Genomic DNA, 23,902 nt, shown 5'->3' with positions numbered 1-23,902 from the left:
CACCCCCTAATTTCCATGGGAATCTGCAAGATGAGACAGAAAAGGAAATGGAGGTAACTGAACAGTCTAAGATCAGAACCTTGGGATGGTGAATTATACTGTAGATCATGTTAGCTCTGTGGATACATCTTAGAATGACATGTTTACAAACTTTTTATTTAAGCATAATACACTTACAGAAAACCAGGATTTATACATTTAAGATCACTGAATAGTGTTACACGATCCCAGTTGTATTACTAATGTCCGTGAGTTAAAAATTGTGAACTCAAGTTCTTGAACATTCTCCGGATGACCTGAACTTACATTTCTGCCTGTATTCCCACATGCTGAGATTACAGGTGCGGGTCACCACACCGGTTTAGGCCATGTTTGGGCTAGAATCCTGGGTCTTGTACCTGCTCAAAGCACTCTACCAACTGAGCCATAGCCCCAGCCCAGCTCCCTTCCTCAAATTTACGTAGTATTAAATCCCACTGTGATATGCTACGCTAAACTTGGTTCTGAGAAATGTCTAAAGCAATGCACGGCGTATTACATTGACCAGTGAATTTCATGACTCCTGAACAAGTTACCAAGTGGAATTAAGGACAGAATTATATAGGTGTGTGTGTGTGTGTGTGTGTGTGTGTGTGTGTGTGCAGCTTATGGCATTTTAAACTCTGTTAACTACAAAGAATAAAAAGATTGTGCAACACAGTTGGAAGGAAAACAACTTCTGAGATAGAGATCAAATTGTGTTTATAGAACCCATTATTGGCAGCTTGCTATCAGTCATTTCCTGTGGGAATATTTCCCTGGGGAATGTTTCTATGCCTTGACTATTCATGAAGTAGCCTTGGGTTCCTGCAATAAAAAATATTCTAGCACAGTCGGTACTGATGTATGAACATCATAGTGTAACATTTCCTACTACGAGTTGAGATTATGTTCAAATCTGTCTTTCCTATTTGTTACTGAGAGAATTTTAAAACAACACCAATACACTATGGTCTAGTGGAGAGTTGAGCAGCAGACTGGAAACTGAATCTACTTGTTTTCTAAAACATTGCTGTCATTAAAAAAGGCTCATCATGTACAGTGCCTAAGAGGCTGTTTTTACCACAATACAACAGGGGACTGTAGTTTCTGTCCTTAGGAAGTGGGTGAGTTTTGAATTTTCTTGTGAAAAAGCCAGAACACACACACACACATACACACACTATATATAAAAAAAAGTAACTACAACATTTGTCCCAACAAATATATGATAAAGATGTGGTGTGTGTGTGTGTGTGTACGTGTGTGGCACATGTGTGTACTGGATAGTAATGAAGGACTACTGGAGTTTGGTAGAACTTGAGGTCATGTCCTTCTGGGAGTTGACTTCATGAAGAAGGCAGTTGAAAATAAGGTTGTGCAGGGCCCTCCACCTCCTCTTCACATTCTTATGGTTTTGAGTGGGTGTGCCACAGCCCAGTGTGGACATCAGAAAATGGTGAGTCCTGGAGATGGAACTCACACTGGAGTTGTCAGGCTTCAATCAGGCTGCCTTTACCTGCTAAGCAATCTTGTCAGCTCCTTCTTTCCTTTGTTTACTCTTTTGAGAGGGTCTCACCAAATAGTTCAGGCAGTCCCCCAGCTGACCATCAGTGCCTCCTCCTTCCCCAGTACAGAGACTGCAAGCATGTATATCAGCACACCCAGCCTAGGATGGGTAAGATTACCACAAATACAGATGGAGGGGAAATACTCCAGAAGGCAGAGAGTCAGGCACTAACACAGATGTGGAGCACAGATGGAAGCGAATTTAGAGGACAGAGCCTTAGGTGCAGAAAACAACACGACTTAGATGGAGTACGTAAGGATCAAGTCATTTTATTTTGTAATGCAAGCCCTATTTACTCAGCTACCACCTTTTGAGAACTTGAGTACCTACTAAGTGCAGGTATGTGCTAGGTATTTGTGCACTGTAAGTAACTCAAAGGTCATTCCTAATACATAAAAACTAAAAAGGATAGCTGAAATCAGGGCTGATGGTTAACACCGACTCTAATTGATCAGTGACGGTGAAATGTGATGGACGTGGGTTTGGTATTGCTACACTGAACATGAGCCTTCTTATTTTGTGAGAGGAGGTATTTTCAAATTCACCCTTTCCCTGTTTCAATCCAGCTCGCTCTTAACTCGGAATTGAAATGAAGAGTTCTCATTTTTACATTTAAAAGCTGTAAACTAGTGCTTTTAGTTTGGTACTCAGATATCTGTGGCTCCATTAAACATGTTTTCTTTGATGTAGGGACTAATATTGGATGAGCAGAAGGATAATATTTTTACAGAAGGAAAAAAAAACAGATTTAAAGGAGAGGGAATGGAGATGACTTAGGACATAAAGGATTTTTAAAAATCCTTATAGAAAAGAAATTGCCATAAATACTTATTATTTATGTTTATGTACATGGATATTTTACCTGCCCCTATGTCTGTCTACAACATGCATGCCTGGTGCCAGCGAACGCCTGAAGGTGGCATCGGGAACCTCTGGAACCGGAGTTACTGAGGACTGTGAGCCATCGGGGCTGGGAATCGAACCTGTGTCCTCAACAAGAGCAGCCAGCGATCTTAACAGCCACCTCTCCAGCCGCGTAAATTCCTTTTCAACAGCTCCGGAGTGGGTCGGGGTGGGGGGCAGGGAACTGATCGGAACAGCTCTGGAACGTCGCTCCGGTGAGATACACCTGCACTCACGGTCGGTCCATCCAAACAGTCTTTTGTTCCTCTCAAGCTAGGACTTGCGGCACGGGAGCCACGCCTCACCCGAGGGGCAGCGGGGAGGGGCTGGGGAGGGTGGCGGGGTGGCAGGCCGCCCCGCCCCACCTTTCCCTCTCCGCAGCCCCGCTGGCCCCGCCCCCGGAGCGCCCACCTCGGGAACGCAGGGCCGCGGACCGCGCGCCCCGTCGCGGCTCCAGTTCCGGGGCATGCGCGCTGCGGCGCCCGCGCCCTCCTCCCCCCGCCCCACGGCCCGCCGCTCGCAGAGTTATGCCAAGTATGTGAAGAGCTGGCGAGGACCGGCCGCAGTCATGGCGAACCGCCGCCTCCGCCCGCGCGGGACCTGGAGCCCGCCCCGCGCCCAGGGCGAGCCGGGCTGCTGAGGCGGCGCGCATGGCGGAGCCCCTGCGGAGGACGCTCGGCCGGCTCCGGGAGCGGCAAGGTCCCGGGGCGCTCGGGCTGCCCGCGGACGCCGTGGCGGCCTCGCTCCCCGAGGGACGCTCGCCACTTGGCGAGCTCGTGGGTGCCCCCGGCATGGAGCGGCCCTCGTGGGGGACCGGGGCGCGCCCCGAGCAGCCGTGCGCGCGGGTCCCCTGGTCCCGCGAGGCTCGGGAGGCCGCCGCTCTGCTTGCTCGAGCCTCTCCGGGCACCGAGGGCAGCGGCGGCGACGGCGACGGGGAGGACGAGGGCGCCGACTACTACGAGAACCTGCCCGCGGGCTGCGCGCCCGAGGGGGCGGAGGCGCCGCGGGCCTCGCCTTCCCCAGCGGCGGGCTCCTCCCCGGGGATGGAGGGCGGCCGCCTGGAGACGGGCAGGCTGCAGACCCAGTTGCGAGAGGCCTATTATCTGCTGATCCAGGCCATGCACGACCTGCCCCCTGACTCGGGCACGCGGCGGGGCGGACCCGCGGGAGGCCGGGCTCGGGGCCAGCCGCCGCCTCTCCCCCGCGGCGCAGGGGTGCGCCCAGCCTGCAGCCCCCGAGGCGGCGACCGCCCTCCGCGGCAGGTGTCCCCGCCCAGGTCGCCTCCGAGGGAGCCGCGGCTGGAGAGGCCGCCCAGTCCTCGGAGGCGGCTGTCCAGCTGCCGGAGCCTCGAGAGCCTCCGCGTGAGTCCCCAGCCGCCTGTGCTCCAGCGGTGGGCGAGCGACAGCTGCATCAGGTGCGGGGCGCACAGGGACCGGCACGAGCCCCCGCCACGTGGAGGTGGGATGGACGGCTGGAGCCGGGGCAGCCACCGGGCTGCTGCGCCCGCCGCCCTCCTGCCTCCCCTCTGCCGGGACCTCGGCCGGTCCTCCGGACGTCCCTTTAGGGATCCCACGGGGACCTCTGTGATATGCAGTAGCCGAGAGGACCGTCCCGAGGAGCCTGCCCTCCTCAAGCCACCTGCGGTGACAGTCAAGAAGCTGCAGAAGTGGATGTACAAAGGACGCCTGCTGTCCCTGGGGATGAAGGGTCGCGCTCGTGGGACAGCACCCAAAGTTCCCGGAGCGCAGGCAACCTCACCAAATTTGGGCAGTTGGAAGGTGCATGAAAACCACGTCCTCTCGGTGACAACCGACCAAAGAATCACACTGACAGGTAGGACACTTTGCAGTCCATACGCTAAACGACGCCGTGAGCCTTCAGTGCAGTGGTTTCCAACCTTCCTACTGCCTTTACTTCAGCGCCTCAATGTTGGGGTGACCCCCCCTAGCCATGAAGTTATTTTCGTTGCCACTTCATAACTGTAATCTTGCTACTCTTACGAACCGAATTGTGATTGTAAATATCCGTGTTCTCTAATGGCCGTAGGCGACCCCTGTGAGAGTGGGTCAAGTCTCTAAAGGGGTCGAGACCCACAGGTTGAGAACTACTGCTGCAGTGTTTACCAAGTGGGCTTCTGCCTCCGCCAGTGTTTTTGCAGACGGTCGCGTGACCCTGCCAATGTCATGCATTAAATCTTGTGTTCTTCCCGCCCTTCCCCCCACTCCTCCTCATTCTCTCTCTCTTTCTTTCTCTCCCTTCCTGCTTTTTCCTTTCTCTTTTCGTTTTTCTGTTCTCCAAGAGTCAGCATGCTTCCTCCCTTAGGACAACAGTGAGGAAAGGTTTTAAGTATTTTACATGCCTTTTCTGCAGATTTTGAGAAGGGCGGCTTCCTTGATTTTTCTCTGTAGCTCTAGGCAAACCCTAATACTTGGGAAGTTTGTGAGCCTGAATTCAATCCAAGGTAGAATTTTACAGGCTTTATTACCCATCATTTTACTTATTAGACTCTTTTTCTTCTTACCCGGGCACTCATACACACTTGAGCTCAGACATACCCGAGAGCGTGCTGGATACGCACACAAGTACAAGCATCACATCACAAACTAACTCAAAGCTAAGATTTCCTTCACCTGTAGAAAAGCTAGGATACTCGTATTGTAATGAAAATCAGTGTCACTCAGGTCCAAGTCCAAGCACCTGAGGTCACTTGAAAACTTAGGCCACACTATTTATAGAAGAAAAAAAAATTAAATTTTGTTTGTCCTTATATAGTATTCAAGTTCTTTGGTTTGCTGTCCGCCTGATTTTTAATTATCACAGAAGACCTAGTTTTAGAAATCTCTGAATTTTGTTGTAAATATCAAAAATTTTCTGATGAAAGAAACAGATCAAAACCATGTGGTGTCTTGACACCCCTTTAAATGCAGAAACTTTAAATGCAGTGAAGAGTTTTAAAAAGTAAGTGCTGAAGGTATTTGAGGGTTTCATGGCAAGAACACACATCCAGTTCAGTGTGGTTGCTTGGGCCTTTTAATCCCAGCACTCTGGAGGCAGAGGCAGAGGCAGAGGCAGAGGCAGAGGCAGAGGCAGAGGCAGAGGCAGGTGGATCTCTGTAAGAGGCCAGTGTGGCCTACATAGTGAGACCCTTTTTTAAAAAAAGAAAGTAGGAAAGAAGAAAGATTTCACATCCCATGGCATTGGGTTACTGCACACTAACTTTAACCAATAATCACAAGTGTGGGGGAGAAGCAAAGTTCCCAAAAGTTCTAATTAAACAGTGGTTTCCTATGATAAATAGACAGTATCCATTCAGCAGTAGACCCTAATTCTTCTTCACCTGACCAAAGGAATAGGAGACTGTCAAAAGGGGTGCACTTTACCAAGCCCACATCAAAAACAAAAGCTTCCCCCAGATCTAAGGTACTTGTAACCACAAACCTTACCCTCACGGCCTTTATTTAGCCCCCTTGACTGGTTAATTCAATTCCGAATGATAAATTTCACCGGTAACAAAACTCTGTTATAAAAACATTCATCATCGAATTACTTTAGTAGTTGTGCAGATATTCAGGGAGTTAAATAAATGTATTTCCTCATAGGATGAATTTGTTGCTTCTTCCATTAGGACATTAAATCTGGAAGTGTTAACAACTTCAAGAAACTAAAACCAAATATTGCAGTTACTGTAGCAGTGTTTTATATGAAATTTAACCTAAAGCTGCCGAAGTTTCTCCTGCCTGAACTTTGTCTTCCTCACTATTTCTTTCATATCGATTCTTTAGGAAGTGAAAATAACAAAATAGTTTTTAGGTATCTTAAGAACTATTGCTGGATGGTTAAAACAGTTTTTCTTAGTTTGCTGGTCTAAGACCATTCTGGATTCTTTCACCAGTTTTTCTGGAATCCTTTCTCCCCACCCAAGATAAGGCCATTGTCATTCAACAGCAAAGAAACTTACAGGTTAAGGAGTTTGCTGAAAGTTCCTTGGTGATACACATTTCTAGACTGTCCTGGGTTCAAACTCTGTTCTCAAGACTAAGAAACATCCATATAAGGTCAAGGAGATCAGAATTCTCTAGAGGCTTGATTCAATTAATTTCATTAAATGCTTGGCCTGAGGAGATGGAAGGAATTTTATAAAACATGGTTTAGAATGCTAAGTAACTTCCTGCAATAGTGTAGGCTTTATATTAAAATAATAATAGTTTAATTTTGTTCAGTTTTCAACTAAAGTATTTATTAAGATTTATTTTATGTGTATGGGTGTTTTGCCTGCATGTGTGTATGTGCACCACATGCTTGAATGTATTTTTGTGCACTACATGCCTGCCAGGTGCCCTTGGAGGATATCAGATCTGATACCCTTAGAAACAACTGTGAGCCTCCATGTGGGCGCTGGGAATCAAACCCAGGTCCTCTTCGAGAACAAGTGCTTTTTACCACTGAGTCATCATTGCTTGGAGAATTTGTTGAGTCCAGAGAGGTAGAGTACCTGGATTTGATTACAGATCCCGTCCCCTCCCCCAACACACAAAAGAGAGTAAAATAAATTTAAAGCTGTTTTTTTTTGAAAAATTATACAGCCTATTTTGAGCATCACATTCTTAGTTTGTACAGAAGATGCTGAGTATTCTAAAGGGTTTATACCACATTTTCTATATAGTCATACGGCTATTTTCTTTCAAAGTAAAATTACAAGTCCGAAACATAATAGCTATGTAATGGGATGGAGATACCTAATCTGAGTGTTTTTCAAATGTTTGGAGACTATTATGGCAAATGCAAACAAAAGTGGTTTTCTGTTTTGTTATCTGGCTTCCACCAAGAACCACTAACTTTTGATGGTATTATAAAGCCAGAAGCCTGGTGTATTTAAGTGTGTTGTAGTGTTCACAGATTGGCCAATTTGTTCCTAATTGAGATGATTATTTAAGAAATCTGAAGTCATTACACGTAGTAAATATTGTCAAGTTTCTGCAAGCCTTAAGATTATGAAGGAACCATAGTTTATTTGCCAACTGCACTTCGTTATAAATCTTTACAGAAAAGTTTTAATTAGCATGCAATTTTTAGAAATATATTTTGGAGCCCCATTTGAACTATTTTGGCTGTTTATTGTGTTAAAAGTGTACCTGAGCCTCTTTGACTCCACTTTTGCTTCTGTGAAAAAAGACACAATGTAACTGTTAATAATTTACCTAGAAATTTTAAGGTATTGTTAATTAGATGGCATGATCTCTCTTTTTTGTTTTTGTAGCCAGTGCTGGTCTTGAACTCCAGACCTGTGCATGGCCATACCCCATCTATGCTGTGCAGGGAATCATGCCCAGGGCTTTGTGCACACTAAGCTAGCACCACACCCACTGAGCCACATCCCCAAGCTTGTGTGATCTTTTGTTTGCTGGTTGGTGAGAGAGTCTCTGCATTGCCCTAGCACTCACCATGTAGAACAGGCTGGCCTTGAGTTTACACAGATCTGCCTGCCTCCTAAGTTCATTACAGGCCCTCCCCCACCCACCTTTCCCTTCCCTTCCCTTCCCTTTCTTTCCCGGTTATCCCCTCCCCTCCCTTTCTCTTTTTAAAGACTTATTTGTATCTTATCTGTTTGGCTGTTTTGTTTGTGCACCACTAGCATGCTGGGGGCCCATGCAGTTGGAGATGGTTGTTAGCTGACATGTGGGGCCTGGGAATAGAACCTGGGTCCTCTGGAAGAGCACAGCAGTCCTCTGAATCGCTCAGCCATCTCTCCAGACCCTCCAGCTAGTATGGTCTTTAACCATCTTAAATGAAGTTGATACCATGGTACAGATTCATCTGTATCTTTTTTGAAATATTTGAAACTCTGGTTTCAATATTGTTTTGTTTTGATTCCTTGTACCCCCACTCTGCCAGCACCTCCAACATTAGTAGCAGCAAATGAACGGTTTCTTTCTGACAGTCTTCTGGCTTTAAATCCCGTGCTGTGCTGAGACAGTTTGGCCTTCCGGCCTTTGGAAGCAAGTGCAGCTTTTTTTGTTTGTTGCCTTGGAAGAGTGCCACGGAACATTGGAGTTGCTGGTGGCTGGAAAACTTTGAGAATTACAAAATCAGCAGAAAGTAGTGTCCTGTTGGTTTCAAAGTCCTGTGCTTCTAGACCAGTGGTTCCCAATCTGTTTATCCTTTGAGGCCGGCTTGCTGCAGAAGGTGTTCTTCTCAGTGTTGGAGAAGGATGCTTTTCAGACAGTGTTCGTGTGGATCCCTGGAAAACATCCTTAAAGTGCAGATTCAGTAAGTGTGGGCAGGGCCCTGGGATTCAGCATTTTCACAGGCTTTCAGGAGACAGGTGGCGCTGTTCGGAAGGCTATACTTTAGTAAGGATCTGTGTCCCTCGGTTTTGGAAACACTTCCTTATTTAATGCTTGATCCTTAAACTTACCGCAGGAAGAGCGAAGCACAGAGTTCTCTCTGCTTCAGTCTTGTATGAATTAATAGTTAGTGCTTAAAGTATATGATCATTTGAGTAGTTGTCTTACTTGCTCCCATTTCCCGGGGAGGTTCTGGAGTCTGACCGAGAGGAACAGTGGTGGGCAGAGAGAGTTACTCTACTTCTTGTGGCTTCTTTTCTTGGGCTGCTATGAGAGGCCTAAAGTAACTGGCTTCCTTGTAGGCACTTGGCAGGCTTTGGGAAGACACTGCCTTGCCCCAGGTCATTAGAATTCTTCTGGTGTGAGTAGATGGACTGCAGCCGAGAGAGGCCTCAGGGAGCGCTGAGGAGGTGCCTGGCCAGCCACACTCACTCTGCTCACCTCATCTGTACTGCTCTCCCCCACCACCGCCTCTTACTTTTGTGGAATTGAAAACAGTCTCAAAGTTTTCCCTTCTACTTGCTTAGTCTCAAAAGTGAACATATAATTTGATTGAGGGTTTTTATTGTCAGTCACAATAAGTGTCTGTCCTTATCACACTCTACCTCCTTTCAGATTCATCTGGGAAATGCACATACAGGTTCAATTTTCTTAAACAATCAAAAACCTAGGCATAGACTTCAATATCTGATGCTTATAAGAATGTTGTTATTTGAGGTGTGTTTGTTTTGTTTTGTTTTTAAGAGAGCATTTCTCTGTGTAACAGAGCTCTGGCTGTCCTGGACCCTCTTGGTAGACCAGGCTGGCCTCAAACACACAGAGATCTGCCTTGGCCTCCTGATTGCTGGGATTAAAGGTGTGTGCCCCACTATGCCCAGCTAATGGAGCTTTTTTTTTTTTTGTTTGTTTGTTTTTTGTTTTTTGTTTTTTAAAGAGAAGGAAGGACACTACTTTGTGGAGTAGCCGGTGGATACTGTACACTTTCAGTTGATTGAAGTGCACAGCTGGTTAGTTGCTGTTGTTTTGAGACAGGGGTTAATTACTGAACAGTTAAATGTTCACTAATTCTAAGTTAGCTGGCTTTGTTATGAAATAACCATTGAGAAAATAAAATTGGCTCAAGGAGTTTACCGCTCTGCAGCCTACTTTTCTCAGTGAAAAACTTACCAAAAGTTGCCACTGTTGCCTTATCTTACAGATATTAAAAAATAAAATCACCTTAATTAGAACCTGAAAATTATATCAGTTAACATGTGTGGTCACAAAAGAGTGCTTTTTACCCCACAACTTTGTATATTTATTTCTATATTATATCTTCTTGTGTATATAATAGGAAGTAAAATCTATTAAGTTAGTGCAATTGAATTAGGTGTTACTTTTTAGCAGAAAAAGGGAAGGGAGAGAAGATTGCACACAGCCTTCCAAGTTTAGTGAAAGACCCTGTCTCAATAAAGCAAGATGGAGGGGCCGGAGAGAAGGCTCAGCACCTAGCAGCCTTGTTCTTGCAGAGGACACAGGCTTGGTTCCCAGTACTCTCAGTGGCTTACAGCCTTCTGTAACTCCAGTTCCAAGGGATCCTGATGCCAACCTCTGACTTCTACATGGATGTACACACACACACTGTCACACCACACACACACAGGAACAACGACAGTGTCTCAGAAATAATTATTCCTTTTAGCATTACATTTTTATTAAATACATTAACTTGCTTAGATGTAGGATGCTAGTAGCTTTATTTTTCTTACCACACTCCCTTGGGGAAAAGAGTAAGAGTGCTAGTATTAGGGTTAGAAAGGCCTGGTTTTGAACATCACTCATACTCAAAGGATTGCTGTAGAGCAGTGGTTCTCAACATGTGGGTCGCTACCCTTTTGGAGGGAGGGGTCCAAATGATCCTTTCACAGGGGTCGCCTGAGACCACCAGAAAACACATATTTACATTACAGTTCATGACGGTGGCAAAATTACAGTTATGAAGTGGCAATGAAAATAATTTTCTGGTTGGGGCCCACCACAGCCTGAGGAACTGTATTAAAGGGTCACAGCATTAGGAAGGTTGAGAACCGCTGCTGTAGAGTGTCAGGGAATTCAGAACTTCTTGGCTGCGTTCATTCTCCTTCCTGGCACAAGGAGTTGAGTAAATCAATGACTTACATAGCAGGAGCTCCTAAGAGCTAGTCTAGTTTATATATTTAGAACTGTTTCAACTCAAACCTCAGTTTGGATGTGAAGGATTTGCTTTGACTAAGCTGCTTGATTGGGTACAAGTTTAGGGCTTAAAAAGGGAATGGTAAATTTACATTTTTAAAGATTTTTTTTTTTTTTCAGTAGATGGAAGGTTACTGAAAGCCTTGATTATATATATGGATGTAATTTGTTGTTTGTTATTAAGCTTATCATAGCTTAAAGTTGTTATCACTGCTATTAAGTCATTATGCTTCATTTGCTGTAACAAGAGGAATTAGCCATATACACATTCAGAGTGGCATAACACTATAATGGCATTATTTAGAAACACAACGCCATCTCAGATCTCCATAGTGCGGTTGTATTTTAATTATGTGCAGTGAACTATTGTTGGGACAGATGTGTGCTTGGCTTAGTCACTGCCACTTGCTGCAGTTCTTTGGAAGCATAAGCTTCTTTAGTTGCAAGTAAGGTAACACTGTAACACTATGCTGGCAGACAGGAAACCTAAGTGTCTGGGGTCTTCCCTGGACTGTGGGAAAGGGCTATTTTGTTTAGTATTAATCTGCTCCTTAAGTTTGTGCTTTAATTAATGTTTTTGGTTTTTGTTAAAATTTGAAGGCTTTTATTAAAAATTAATCTTTATGAAAATGAAAGACTGTTACTGGTTGCTCATGACTTCTAGTCCTCATGAGTTGGTTATTATTCAGATATCAATTAAGTGTATTGTATAAAAAGTGTTCTTTAGCAACTTTTTATAAATTAGATGTTTTGCTTAGGGTAAGACCTGAGCACAGTTATATTTTACAATAGAAAATGCTAGCTTGTGTTTTTTTTTCCTTAGACTTTCATAACGTTTACATACCCACTTGATTTCTAAATTGAAATTCCATTTCAGTAGAAAAAAAATAAAGTTTTTTTTTTTGGTTTGTTTTTTGATCTATGAATATCATTAATATCACTTTTATTTTTAAACATTTTAATTACTGGTCGCCAGTGACATGTCTTTCCTGCTATACCGACCTAATTTCCCTCTTTTCTCCTTTGAAGCAGACCTATTTGAAAATGTCTACGGGTCTCCGCTGAAGAAGAGAGAGCCGGAAGATGTAAAGGGTACTGCTGAGCTTAGAGGTCACCAGCCCCTCAACAGCATCACTGTTTCGAAGAAGCGCAATTGGCTGTATCAGAGTACCCTGAGGTCCCAGAGTCTGGAAGAGAGAAGGCGATGCCAAGACAGTTATTTTTCCCTCTCCCCCGTGTCTCCACACAGACGCCAGCCATCGCAGCCTTTCTGTAAATCCCCCAGGGGACACTGCACACTTGCGGGGTGTAACGCAGCCAGCTCTCCATCACCAGGAAACGGCTCTCTAGACTTCAGTGAGGACAACGATGCCGACGATGAAGGAGAGATATGGTACAATCCCATCCCCGAGGACGAGGACCTCGGCATAGCAAGTGTCTTGAGGCTTGGGGAGGCAAAGGCTGCTGCCCTGAAGCTCCCTGCTCTGTGTGTGAGCATGTTGTCTCCCGGGGACCTGATGAAGGCCGAGCCTCACGGCGAAGAGCTGCTGTGTCCTGCTCAACACACGGGTGACGTGCACACTGCGCAGTCCAATGGAATTTGTTCTGTAGATGCCGTGCGTTCTGCGGACGTTCCACAGCAGTGCAAGCAAAGGTCGGGGCACAGGACATGGGAAGGCTCGATGGCGGAGGACGGCCCCATGTTGAAACCTGCTTTTACAGGTAAAAGTGGCTGTCCACCTGAGTTTTCTTTTCTCCTCTTCAGGTGTTTGATAGTACCTAAAGCTGAGCCTGGCCGACGTCTGTCGTTTATGTCATATACCCTGACCTTATAAAGTGAAGACATTGCGGGCCTGGAGAGAGGCGGCTCAGCATCAAGCGTGCTGAGCTTGGGTCCCCACGCCCACGTCAGTTGGCTCACAGCCGTGGCCCCCTATAACTCTGGCTCCCAGAGGATCCAGCACCTATAGTTTGGTTCATAGCTTTGTATATTTAAGCATTTTTCCATCTTATATTTGCTTGTCATAGCTGTTTTGTGATTTGGTTTTTTTTTTTATAGTCGTAGTTTCAAGGAAGATAGAATTTTGTGTTTTTAAATTTCATTGAATTTTAAAAATCAAAAATTTTTTTACTCACGTGTGTGTGTGTGTGTGTGTGTGTGTATGTCTGTGTGTGCACTTGTTCCTGTGTGTTTGGGGCACACCCATGCTGCAGAACTCATGAGGTCAGGGACAACCTTGGCTGTCTGTCCTCATCATCACCTCGTGTGAGGTAGGTCTCCTTTAATTGTTCACCACTGCGTGTATCACCTGTTTCTACCTCCCATCTTGCTGTGGGAGCACTGATCACAGACACACAGAAGCACGCCCGACTTCACATTGAGTCCAGTGGTTTGAACTCAGGTCCTGTGTTCATGCAGCAAACGCTCTAGTCCTGAGCCATCTCTTTAGCCCCCCACTTTAGTAGTAATAAATTCCCTCTTGTCTGCAGTAGAAGCTCTAACATAACAAAATGTTTCATTTTAATAATTAATGACTTAGGAATTGTTTACTAACAGTTTATAAAAATAATCAGAATATTAAATTCCTTAAAAACTTAGGAAAACTCAGAGCAGATTAATGCACCAGTTATAATAAAATAGGTTATAGTGAAATAGGTTAATGTTAGGCTGAGCAGGACCCCTATTACTCCAGAATGTTCTAGACCACTGAACCAGTAAGACTGTTGTGATAGGCTGTACAAGGGATGCTTTGTCCCGTATGGAAGCACCCTGCTCCTTACTAGCTGTTACCAAAAAAGCCTGGCACGCATACTTATAATAGTCGGTTTTCTATTTACAGACAATACTTGTCTTTAGGATGCAGAGATATACAGACAATACTTGTCTTTAGGATGCAGAGATATACAGACAACATTTGTCTTTAGGATACAGAGATGGCCAGGAGGAGACTTGTGTGTTAACGCTTTAAAGAAAGGTCACTTAAAGAAAGGTCATACTGATTCTGAACAGATGTGTTCACATTTTAACCCTGAAATAGTTTCAACAAGATTAGATTCTGGTATTAAGGTTATTAGATCTTTATTTAAGGAGTAGACAAAATCTGAAAATTGAATATTAAATAATTGCAATGATACTGTATTTTTAAGGGAGATTTTAACTTATTTCCGAACATATTTTTATTTTGTGTGATTAATTTGAAAACTTGGGAACATGTACAAACTCAAAAATGAAATTGATTAATCTGTTCTTTTTAACTGGGAAAGCTTAGCGTTTAGCATATTCTATCAGTGTTTTACCAGAACCAGCTTACCAGGAAGTTTAATTGGATATACAATATCCTAACAGAGTTTTAGAACAAAGAAGGCCTCTTTCCTGCCCAAATTACAGACTGTTTGGTTTTTAACTTTTTCCCCCCTAAATCAACAGCACTTGGCTTTGGAGGGAATAAATACAGAAGCAGCATTGTGATGTAGAGTTGTGTTTCTAGTTGGATGTACTGAGATGGAGGTTTTCCAGTCCCTCCAGATCTTAAGCCACTGTTCAAGGCTCTGCACTCACTGCAGAGGGAAAAGGAACCATGGTCCCGCATCCCAGGCTTCAGAACAGCTTGTGGGCAGGGGCTCGTCTCCTATCAGAGTGAGACCCAGTTCAGCTCCCAAGTACGAAGTGGGAGGTGTTTCAACCCTTGTGAGAACCAGTCTCCCTATAAAGTAGGAATAAAACAAGAAGTCTTTATAGTTTTATAGTATTGTTCTTTCTTCTTTTTAAGGTCCTGGGATTGTAGTTTCTACAAATAGGACTGAACTGAGAGCTATGGAGCCATCTTCTCCAAGCCCCAGCCCTGTGAAGAAAGGCAGCTCAATTACTTGGTCTTTGCCAGATAAAATAAAATCTCCACGTACTGTGAGGAAACTTTCTATGAAAATGAAGAGGTTGCCGGAATTCAGCCGAAAGCTGGGTGCCAGGGGTGCTTCGCACTACGTAAACAGTCCAGATGGCACCCCTTCTCTATCTAAATGGAACTGCCGAGAAATTTCTCATAGTGTTATTCTGCCTTCTGCGAACCCAACCAGGAACGTAATAAGCCGGTATCATCTTGATACGACCGTATCTTCTCAGCACAGCTACCAGAAGAAAGTCACCAGGAGCTCAAAGTATTCCTGCAAGGGTGGGTACCTCAGTGACGGAGACTCACCCGAGCTTAGAACTAAATCTAGCAAGCATGGATCCGAGCACAAACTTGGAAAAGGGAGAGAAACCGTTCCAAGCAGTTGTAGCAAAAATGAAATAGATGTAGGTGCCTTTAGACACTACAGCTTTGCGGATCAACCAAAGTGTTCACAGTACATATCCGGTCTCATGAGTGTGCACTTCTACGGCGCAGAGGGTTTAAAGCCACCCCGGATAGATTCCAAAGACGTCTTTTGTGCAATTCAGGTAGACTCAGTGAACAAAGCCAGAACAGCTTTGCTCACCTGTCGGACAACGTTTTTAGACATGGACCACACCTTCAACATAGAGATTGAAAACGCACAGCATTTGAAACTGGTGGTGTTCAGCTGGGAGCCCACTCCAAGGAGAAATAGAGTGTGCTGTCATGGCACGGTGGTCCTGCCCACCTTATTCAGAGTGACAAAAACACACCAGCTGGCTGTCAAGCTTGAACCCAGAGGGCTCATATATGTCAAGTTGACCCTGATGGAACAGTGGGAGAATTCTCTCCATGGCCTGGATAAAAACCGAGAATCAGTAATGTTTGGTGTTGACATTCAGAAAGTTGTAGAAAAAGAAAATGTAGGCTTGATGGTGCCACTGTTGATACAGAAATGTATCATGGAAATTGAAAAGAGGGGCTGTCAGGTATTTCACTGTATTTCTACTCTCTCATTTACTGATTGGTTGTTAGGTATTATGGAAAAAGAATTCAAGCCAAGGTTTAAAAAAAAAGATTTAGACATTTCCCCAGCCTGCAACTCATTATTTTTGGAGTGTGTTCCATATCTTAGCTTTTGTTGCTGTGATTTGAGAGTGTGTTAGCTAGTTTCATGGTTATGTTGTGAAACAGAACCACATGGGCTTAGGACTGAAAAGGACTAGAGTTCTTTACAGTGACTTGCCTAGAAAAGCTGAAACACAGAAGGGTACTGTCCTGCATTTCTGCATGCTTTGAAATTCTGGGACAGTTCCAACATGGATCCCAGGCTCTGGCTCTACACCCGAGTTTAACCCCGTGCTTAACCCTGTCCTCTTCAGAAGTCCACACTTACCAGGCTCTTTACTCCAGGCCAAATTTGAAATGAGGACAGCTCCAACTGATGAGAACACATATCCATGTTTTGTTTTGTTTTTTAATTTTGTTATTTCGATGTATGAGAACTTTGCCTGCATGGTGTGTGTCTGGGTCCCACAGAGGCCTGAAGAGGGTGTTGTCTGCCCTGGAACTAGATTTACAGACAATTTTGAGTTTCCGTGTGGGTGCTAGGTATTGAGCCAAACTCCTAGAAGAGCAGCCAAAGCTGCTGTTATTTGTAACACAGCTGGAAAATGGTACCCAGAAGTAGGATGTGTAACCAGGAAGAATGTCAGTTCAGATTCATGATTCTGTATCTAGTTTATGTCGTCTCTTTGGACAAAGCATTTACGTTAAAGTCCAACTTTCAGTCAACTACATTTCATTCATAAAGTTTCCCATTTCCTCTTTTCCCATTGCCCCACCCCCATCTATGTAGAAAACTCAGAAACTGGGTAGATTTTAAAGTTAATCATTAAATAGATGCTTTTCAAACTAATATTAAAATAAGGAGCTTAAACTACTGTGCTGTAGCTTATTTTTTGAAAGCTATATAAAACAGATGTGTAAAGACTGTTGTTTTTAGCAGTGATTCTTATTTGTATAAAATTTTAGAAAGGTTTCTTTTAAGAAAGATTTCCTGAGGGCTGGAGAGATGGCTCAGTGGTTAAGAACACTGGCTATTCTTCCAGAGGACATGGATTCAATTCCCAGCTGTCTGTACCTCCAGGTCTAGAGTATCCAACAGCCTCATAATTACATGCAGGAACACACAGGAAACAAACACCAATGCACAGGAAATAAAAAATAATAAAGATTTCCTGGAGCAGCAAGATGGCTCAGCAGGTAAAGGTTGTTGACTTGAGTTTGATTCTTCGGATGAGCATGGTGGAGGGAGATAAGTTTGAGACCTGCACACGTGGACCATGGCACACTTGTATGAATAACTAAGTGATTGCAATACAGAGTAAAGATTTCCTGTGACCTAAAGGCCTTCAGTAGTGCATTTAGAATTATATGTTGTTTTCAAACCAGCTAGGTAACTCAGGCTGGTCTTGAACTCCTGATCCACCGCCATTTCTTCCAAAGTACTGACATGGCATGACATACACTAGAGATGGCTCAGTGGCTAAGAGTTCTTCCTGCTCTTCCAGAAAATCCAAGTTCTATTCCCATGTCTGGTAGCTCATCTCCGCCTGTAACTCCAGCTGGATCTGTACTCATGTACAGACACACATGTGGTTAAAAATAAGTTTTTGGGGACTAGAGAGTTGGTTCAGCAGTTAAGAGCACTGGCTGTTCCTGCAGAGGACCTGGATTCGCTTCCCAAGCAAGCATGTGATGACTCACAACCGTCTAACTCCACTTCCAGGGGACCTAACACTCTCTTTTGGCCTCCATGGGCACCAGACATGCACATAGTACGGTCACATATGTAGGCAAATGCCTATACATGTAATAGAATAGCATGTAATACAATTTAAAAGATCATTTTAGAAAGTTGTGCACTTGCAGGGAGTACTTGCTTTGAGTCTTTCCTTTCTCCCCCTCCTGCACACACCTGCACAGAGAGGCCAGAAAGACACAGGCTTCCTATACCTGCACCGTGCAGCCTACCACATGGCCGCCACTCAGGCTTTGTTTGCCCTTTTGTTAATAATTGCTCTTGATTTTTCCCTGTGAAAACCATTTGAGGTTTGCACAGAGACAGGGTGTGCCACTGGCATGTGCTTCTTGTGGATACTGTGGACGCTGCTGCCTCTTCCTCTTCCTATGGGAAAGGTCACTGCAGAGCTCACACTCATGGCCTGTTCTCTGTAGCTTAAGTGTGTGTTGGTGACTTTGGAAGCCAGCCGCTGAACTGAGGGCTGTGTCTGAAATGTCTTTCTCTGCAATGCATGTTAGGCCTTCACTTCTGTAACTTTAAATCTGTGTTTGTAACTTGAGTCTTTGGGGCATAAGATGTTTGATCAACTTATTGTCTACTGTCTTAAATAGTACTTTAATCTGACATAGCTTTATTTGTCTTCAAGTTCAAAGGTATACATACATGAAATAAAAGGATCTTATTACAGTTAAATGGGCCTTTATCAAAAGGGCTATAATAAAATCGGTTTCTTTTGCTGCAGAAACATTTCCCTTTAATATTTCCTATTTAACATTTGTACTTTATTTTCTGTGTCATGTATATATTTTTAAAATATAGCCTAAAGCATCAAACTTCCTTCATCTGTGGGCCTCTCTCAGTAAACGGTTTCTATTTGCTAGTCTGGACTGTGACAGAGAAGTGGCTCTTCTAGTTTTTCTATCTGCCAGCCACCTGGATTTTCTTTTGTAATTACTATATGTAGGCTGTTTTGCCTACATATGTCTGTGCACCGTGCGTGTGCAGCTCCCTGGGTTTCCACCGGTTTCTTGAGGTGGCATGCCAACCCTAATGTGCTGTTCTCAGAATGAATAGCTCAGGACAACATGATTTTGGAAGTGAGAACTGTCTTTCTAGGACATTCCTTGGCCTTCTTCTCAGAAGATCACTGATCCTTTTGCCGGCAGGAGCACTTGGCGTGGATGTTTCTTTGAAGCAGATCAGGTTTCTGACCGTGCTGCAGTAGCAGTCACCTGAGTTCTTTCCCATTGCCCACGTCACTGTTGCTGCTGTCCCGTTTCAGACCCACCTCTCAGGTGCTCCTCTGGTTGTTTAGTGATTCAGGGGACAGTCAGCCGTAAGTAAACCCAGACACTTCATTTGTCTTCTAGATCACTTGAAATTATGTGGAGAGTCCTAATTCTAGCTTTTGAGGAACGTGCATGCTTCCTTATCGTGAAATAATTTTCTGTAACTCTTCTTCAACTCAGGGTGACCGCTTCCTGCATAGCCTTTTGATTTGAAAGTGTAGGTGACAAACCCTTATTCTCTGTAAATTCATCCACCCCTCTCTCCCTCCCTTCCTTCTTTCCCTCCTACACTCCTTTCTTCCCTTCCTCCTTTCCTCCTTCCTGCTACTGGGCTCATGCTGTCCAGGCTGCCATTGAATTTATTGTGCAGCTAAGAATCATCTTAAGTTCTTGACCCTCCTCCTTCCACCTCTCAAGAGCTGGGCCTACAGACATGTGTGCCATGACACCAGGTTTTATGCTGAGACCAGGTGGCTTCCTCTCCCAGGACGTGTACTGAACTTCTGAAGACTCAACAATTGGAAGAGCTAGCAGTGTTTACATGCCAAGTGTTTGCATCATAGGTTGTGCAGTGAGCACCGTCTGTGTAACTTCTGTGTGAACTTAAAAATAGGCTTCATTTTGCCTTTTTTTATTTTATTACCTATTTTATCTAAAACTGGTTTCTTCCATCGTATACTCAATTAATTTGAGATTTCAGAAGCTGCCTGTGAGGTGCTACAATGACATGAGGGTGTTTCCGATTGCCACGTTCGTGTGATTTGTGTTATATCATTCCATGCATTATCGTTCTCATAACATGGCATTTTGTTTCTAGGTTGTAGGCCTGTATCGATTGTGTGGTTCAGCAGCTGTCAAGAAAGAACTTCGAGAGGCTTTTGAGAAGGATAGCAAAACTGTTGGTCTCTGTGAGAGCCAGTACCCTGATATAAATGTAATAACAGGTAAAACATGGACTTTATTTTGTGAAATACTCTCTTATAACCTACATTTGATTGATTTTGTTCTGAAGTCTTACTTTGCTTTGTAAATTACTGACTTCTTTTCTGAGGGTATTAAGATACAGCTGCAATCCTAAACAGCCAAGGAATGAAGGGGGCAGTAAGACCTGAATTGTTTCATATAGCAGACCCGTGTCTTTCTGGAGGGAACTAAAATGACTCAGGGGTTCAGTCTGACTGGCACTCAGGTGATGGGTGGAAAGGAAATGGCTTACCCGATTAGAGAATTTAGATTACTTACTAGATGCCGAGTGACTTATTCACGTAATCATTAAAGATTTTTTTGCGTAGGAGAGTGGAGTCATTAAAGGCTGTTTTGAGGGGTGTAAATGTGGCGACTCTACATGATAGATTAAAGAGAGGAGAGGGAGAAAGTCAGGGAACCTTGGCAATCTCCCAGTGTCAAGGGAATGGGGGGAGGGTATGGCGCAAGCATGTATCCAAGGACAAGCAAGACAAACGTGGTTGGTCTTGTAATGGTAGCAGAAACAAGCGAGTTGGAGCTGGGATGTTTTAGCTGCAGAAGTCCTGGGAATGATTGTACGTTTAGCTTTTGAAGTAAGAGATGTGAATGGAGAGATGAAGTGAAATCAAAAGGTCTCATCTGCGGAGGAAAAGCTGTTGTGGGAATTTGAGGTGTTCCTCTCTCTTCCCTAAGACAGGGTCTCATTAAGTAGCTCAGACTGACCTCAGATTTGCGGCCCTCCTGCCTCAGCTTGTATTGGGATTGTAGGTCAGTGGCACCATGCCCAGTGCGTGGAGACTTACTTGTTCAAGCGGTGACGGTAGCCCAATGTGTGGCTTGGGAACGGTACTAGCAGCTGCGAGATGCTGAAGAGGAAAAATGCAAGCTTGAGGGGAACTGGCACGGACAAGTCAGCCCTTGGATTGTCCGTCAAAGTTTAAGAAGACAGGAGCTTTGGCCATCTCTAAACTTTGGAGGCAGGCAAAGAAGACCCTTGGAAAGTTATTTAGAAGAGACAGGAAGTTTGGGAAACCGGAACAAGCAGAGGTTACAGATGCACGCGCGGCAGCACTGCAGTATGGAGGGGCCTTCCGAGAAAACGGAAAACGGTTCTGCTTGTCTGTGGGGAGATTGCTTGTAACCTTACCGACACTTTTCTGATTTTTTTATGTACAATTCGCATGGCTTTACTTTCTAATTTATGGAGGCAGTCCAGAAGCAGAATGCTGGGAGGTACATGTGTTCCATTGGCATGCTTTTCGTAGGCTCCCGCACTAGACCACACTGTCTGTCCCCTGTTTGATCCTCTCCAGACCAAGATTACAGAGACACAAAGCCCAGGCATCAAAACCTTTTACCCGTAAATACCTCATGGGATTCTTCTGTCTTCAGTGTATCATGGTAGTTGTGTTTTCTTTTCTCTGTTGTCTAACATTTTCTTTGTCTTGACGTATTGATGTTTACCTCTCCTAATTTGTTTTCCTATTTTATACACAATTAATTTTGGGTAAGAATTTAAGGCAAGTGCACTTAGTACATACTGAAGAGCTGCTATACTGGGAAGTTCACTTTTAGGATTGTGGCTTTAGGAATCAAGTGATTTACTTGCATAGAGTGTTTACTCTCTGTCTTCTTGAATGATGTAACTTTGATCTCAAGCAGTTTACCAGTAAGAGAAAGCAAACCAAAGTTTTTTTGTTTTTTTTTTCTTTTTTGTGAATATTTTTTGAGACAGGATCTCACAATGTATGTAGCCCTGGCTATCCTGGAACTCACTGTATGTAGACCAAATTGGCCTCAAACTCACAGACATTCTCCTGCCTCTGCCTCTGATGCACCACTGTATTGACTCAGGAATTGTTAACAAATCAGAAACTAAGTTTTTGGTAAGGAGTGGCTTATTACTTTACTAAAAAATGAGACAGTATATAATTTGCAAAATTAGCAAAGGAGTCACTTAAAGAATTCATTAAAGGAAAATTTTATAGATACCTGTTTCTAGGAAAGCATGAACAAAGGGAATTTTTGTCTTGGCAAAGCCTTAGCTTAGAAATAAAAGTGGTGCTAAGTGTTCGTGGTCTAGGGATGGAAGGTGTGATTTGAGTTGACTGTTTTGTTAGGAAGGGATGCTTGGGTTTGGGTACTGTCAGTGTTTGTCGACATGAACATAGGTTAGTGAAGTCTGGCTTGTAGCATTCTTTTCTAAATAGGACAGTCTGAAGCCACAAACTAGATGCTTCTTGCCTCTGTTATTTGGCCTATTACATGTCAGTGGAGCTATTTTTCAAAAGAATTTGAAGCTGCTTTCTTTCTTGATTAAAAATATCAAAAACAATGAAATGATTTGTTTGAAAAGTAGCATTGGGATAAATTACACAAAGGGCCACCGAGCGTTCAGAGAGGGAGAACTGTGGGTTTGGGAAGTGGCCAGTGGTAAAGCTGCCTCATGTGTTTTCTTGAACTCATTTCTGCATAAACTTTGGAAAATAATAGCTAAGTGAGTCTGTAACACAAAAAACGTATGAAGTGAGTGATGCTGCATGTTCAGAAGTTCCGGTGTTTAGTGGCGGTTTTGTCTGGGACAGAATGGGGTGGTCCAGATACAGTGTTTTGTTTTAAACAGGTCCATGTTTCTCAGGTCTGTCTAGGGGAACGTTGGCTACCTTGTTTCTGGCTATATTTTCCATCATTTGACATCATGACTTTAACCTACAGCCAAACATTTGAGAACACTGGGTTCTTAGTTCTTTGTTGTCCCCAGTGGTCTGTTTGTTGAGACTGCGTCTCAGTAATAGCTCAGACTGGCCTCAGATTCACAACCCTGCATTCGCCTCCCAAGTACTTGGATGACAAGTGTGTGCGGCTTGTCTTGGCGCCCAGTGACCTTTACATCAACTCTGCCTCAGTGACTCATTCCTAAGGTCTAACCTGGTTTTTGTCATCCAGAATCTGTTTGCCGCCAACATTTTGAATTGATGTCATTTCTCCCTGTCCCTCAGGCTTTCTCTTTCATTTTTCAGCTGCTTTTACCCTAAGTCAGTCTCCTCTAACTTTGCTTGTGGCTTTCCTATTCATATTCTGGTATCATATTCTTTCTCATGGTTCATTATTTCAGCCAGTTCCATTAAATGTCCGGAGTGTCCCTCCCATGGCCTCCTTTCTGTTCCTCCCATCTGGCAAAGCTCCCACCGTGCAATGCCGGTGGTTAGTCTTACATAACAGCTTTATTGAGGCATAATTGCCGTAGAATGAAAATACACATATTTCAAGTGTGCAGCTGGGTGTTTCCACACGTATACGCACCATGGAACCGTAGCCACAATGAGTCTAAAAAATACAAGTGCCACCTCATGTCCTGTCTAGTCTCTCCTGCCTGCACCATCACCTCTGTTGTCCCGTTCTCAGGCCGCCATAGGTCTTTCTCCTGCTATAAGTTGATTTCGTTATCTAGAAGTTGTATAATAGAACCATACAGGAAGACCTTTTTTTTTTTTTTATAAGTAAACAGAAGTACATGACTTTGTTGATTAGCAAAATTATTTTGGATTCCCTCATGTTGTATTGCAAGCGTCTGTGGCCTTTTTCCTTTTTTGTCCCTAGTCTCTCTCATGCTCTCAACTTGCCAGCAGCTGTAAGGTGGGCAGCTCTCCTCTGTTGTGTTTCTGATTGATGGTCGGTGTAGCCATGGAGCCAGCCTCGAACTGAAACCTCCAAAATATGAGTCAAATTAAACTCTGTAATGCGTTACTTGTCTCAGGCTGGACACGGTGGCACACCCAGCTCTCGGGAGGTGGAGGCAGGCGGATCTCTTGAGTTTGAGGACAGCCTGGTCCACAGAGGGAATTCCAGGACAGCCAGGGCTACACAGAGAAAACCTGTCTTTGGGGAAAACAAACAAGTGAAAAATAGCTGTTGTATCTCAG

At 44.1% G+C, this 23,902-nt stretch overlaps 1 protein-coding gene across 3 annotated transcripts in view; it reads left to right on the top strand.

Moving 5' to 3' along the window:
• The first annotated feature begins 3,343 nt into the window (after positions 1-3,343).
• Syde2 (synapse defective Rho GTPase homolog 2) overlaps positions 3,344-23,902 on the top strand; it is a 31,361-nt gene continuing 10,802 nt past the window's right edge. The window contains exons 1-4 of one of the 3 annotated variants that reach the window (XM_055614416.1): positions 3,344-4,324; positions 12,079-12,768; positions 14,817-15,907; positions 19,831-19,957. In XM_055614416.1, the coding sequence (XP_055470391.1) occupies positions 3,535-4,324; positions 12,079-12,768; positions 14,817-15,907; positions 19,831-19,957 (2,698 nt within the window). In that variant the 5' untranslated portion in view covers positions 3,344-3,534. Of the gene's footprint in view, positions 4,325-12,075; positions 12,769-14,816; positions 15,908-19,830; positions 19,958-23,902 lie in introns of all 3 variants that reach the window. The other 2 variants (XM_055614418.1, XM_055614417.1) reach the window with 2 other exon arrangements.

The sequence above is a fragment of the Psammomys obesus genome, unplaced genomic scaffold, assembly GCF_907164565.1.
Source record: "Psammomys obesus unplaced genomic scaffold, mPsaObe1.curated_primary_1811, whole genome shotgun sequence".
Taxonomy (NCBI): Eukaryota; Metazoa; Chordata; class Mammalia; order Rodentia; family Muridae; genus Psammomys; species Psammomys obesus.
Note: the sequence above shows the minus strand (reverse complement) of the source record. Positions and strands in the feature narration are given on the sequence as shown.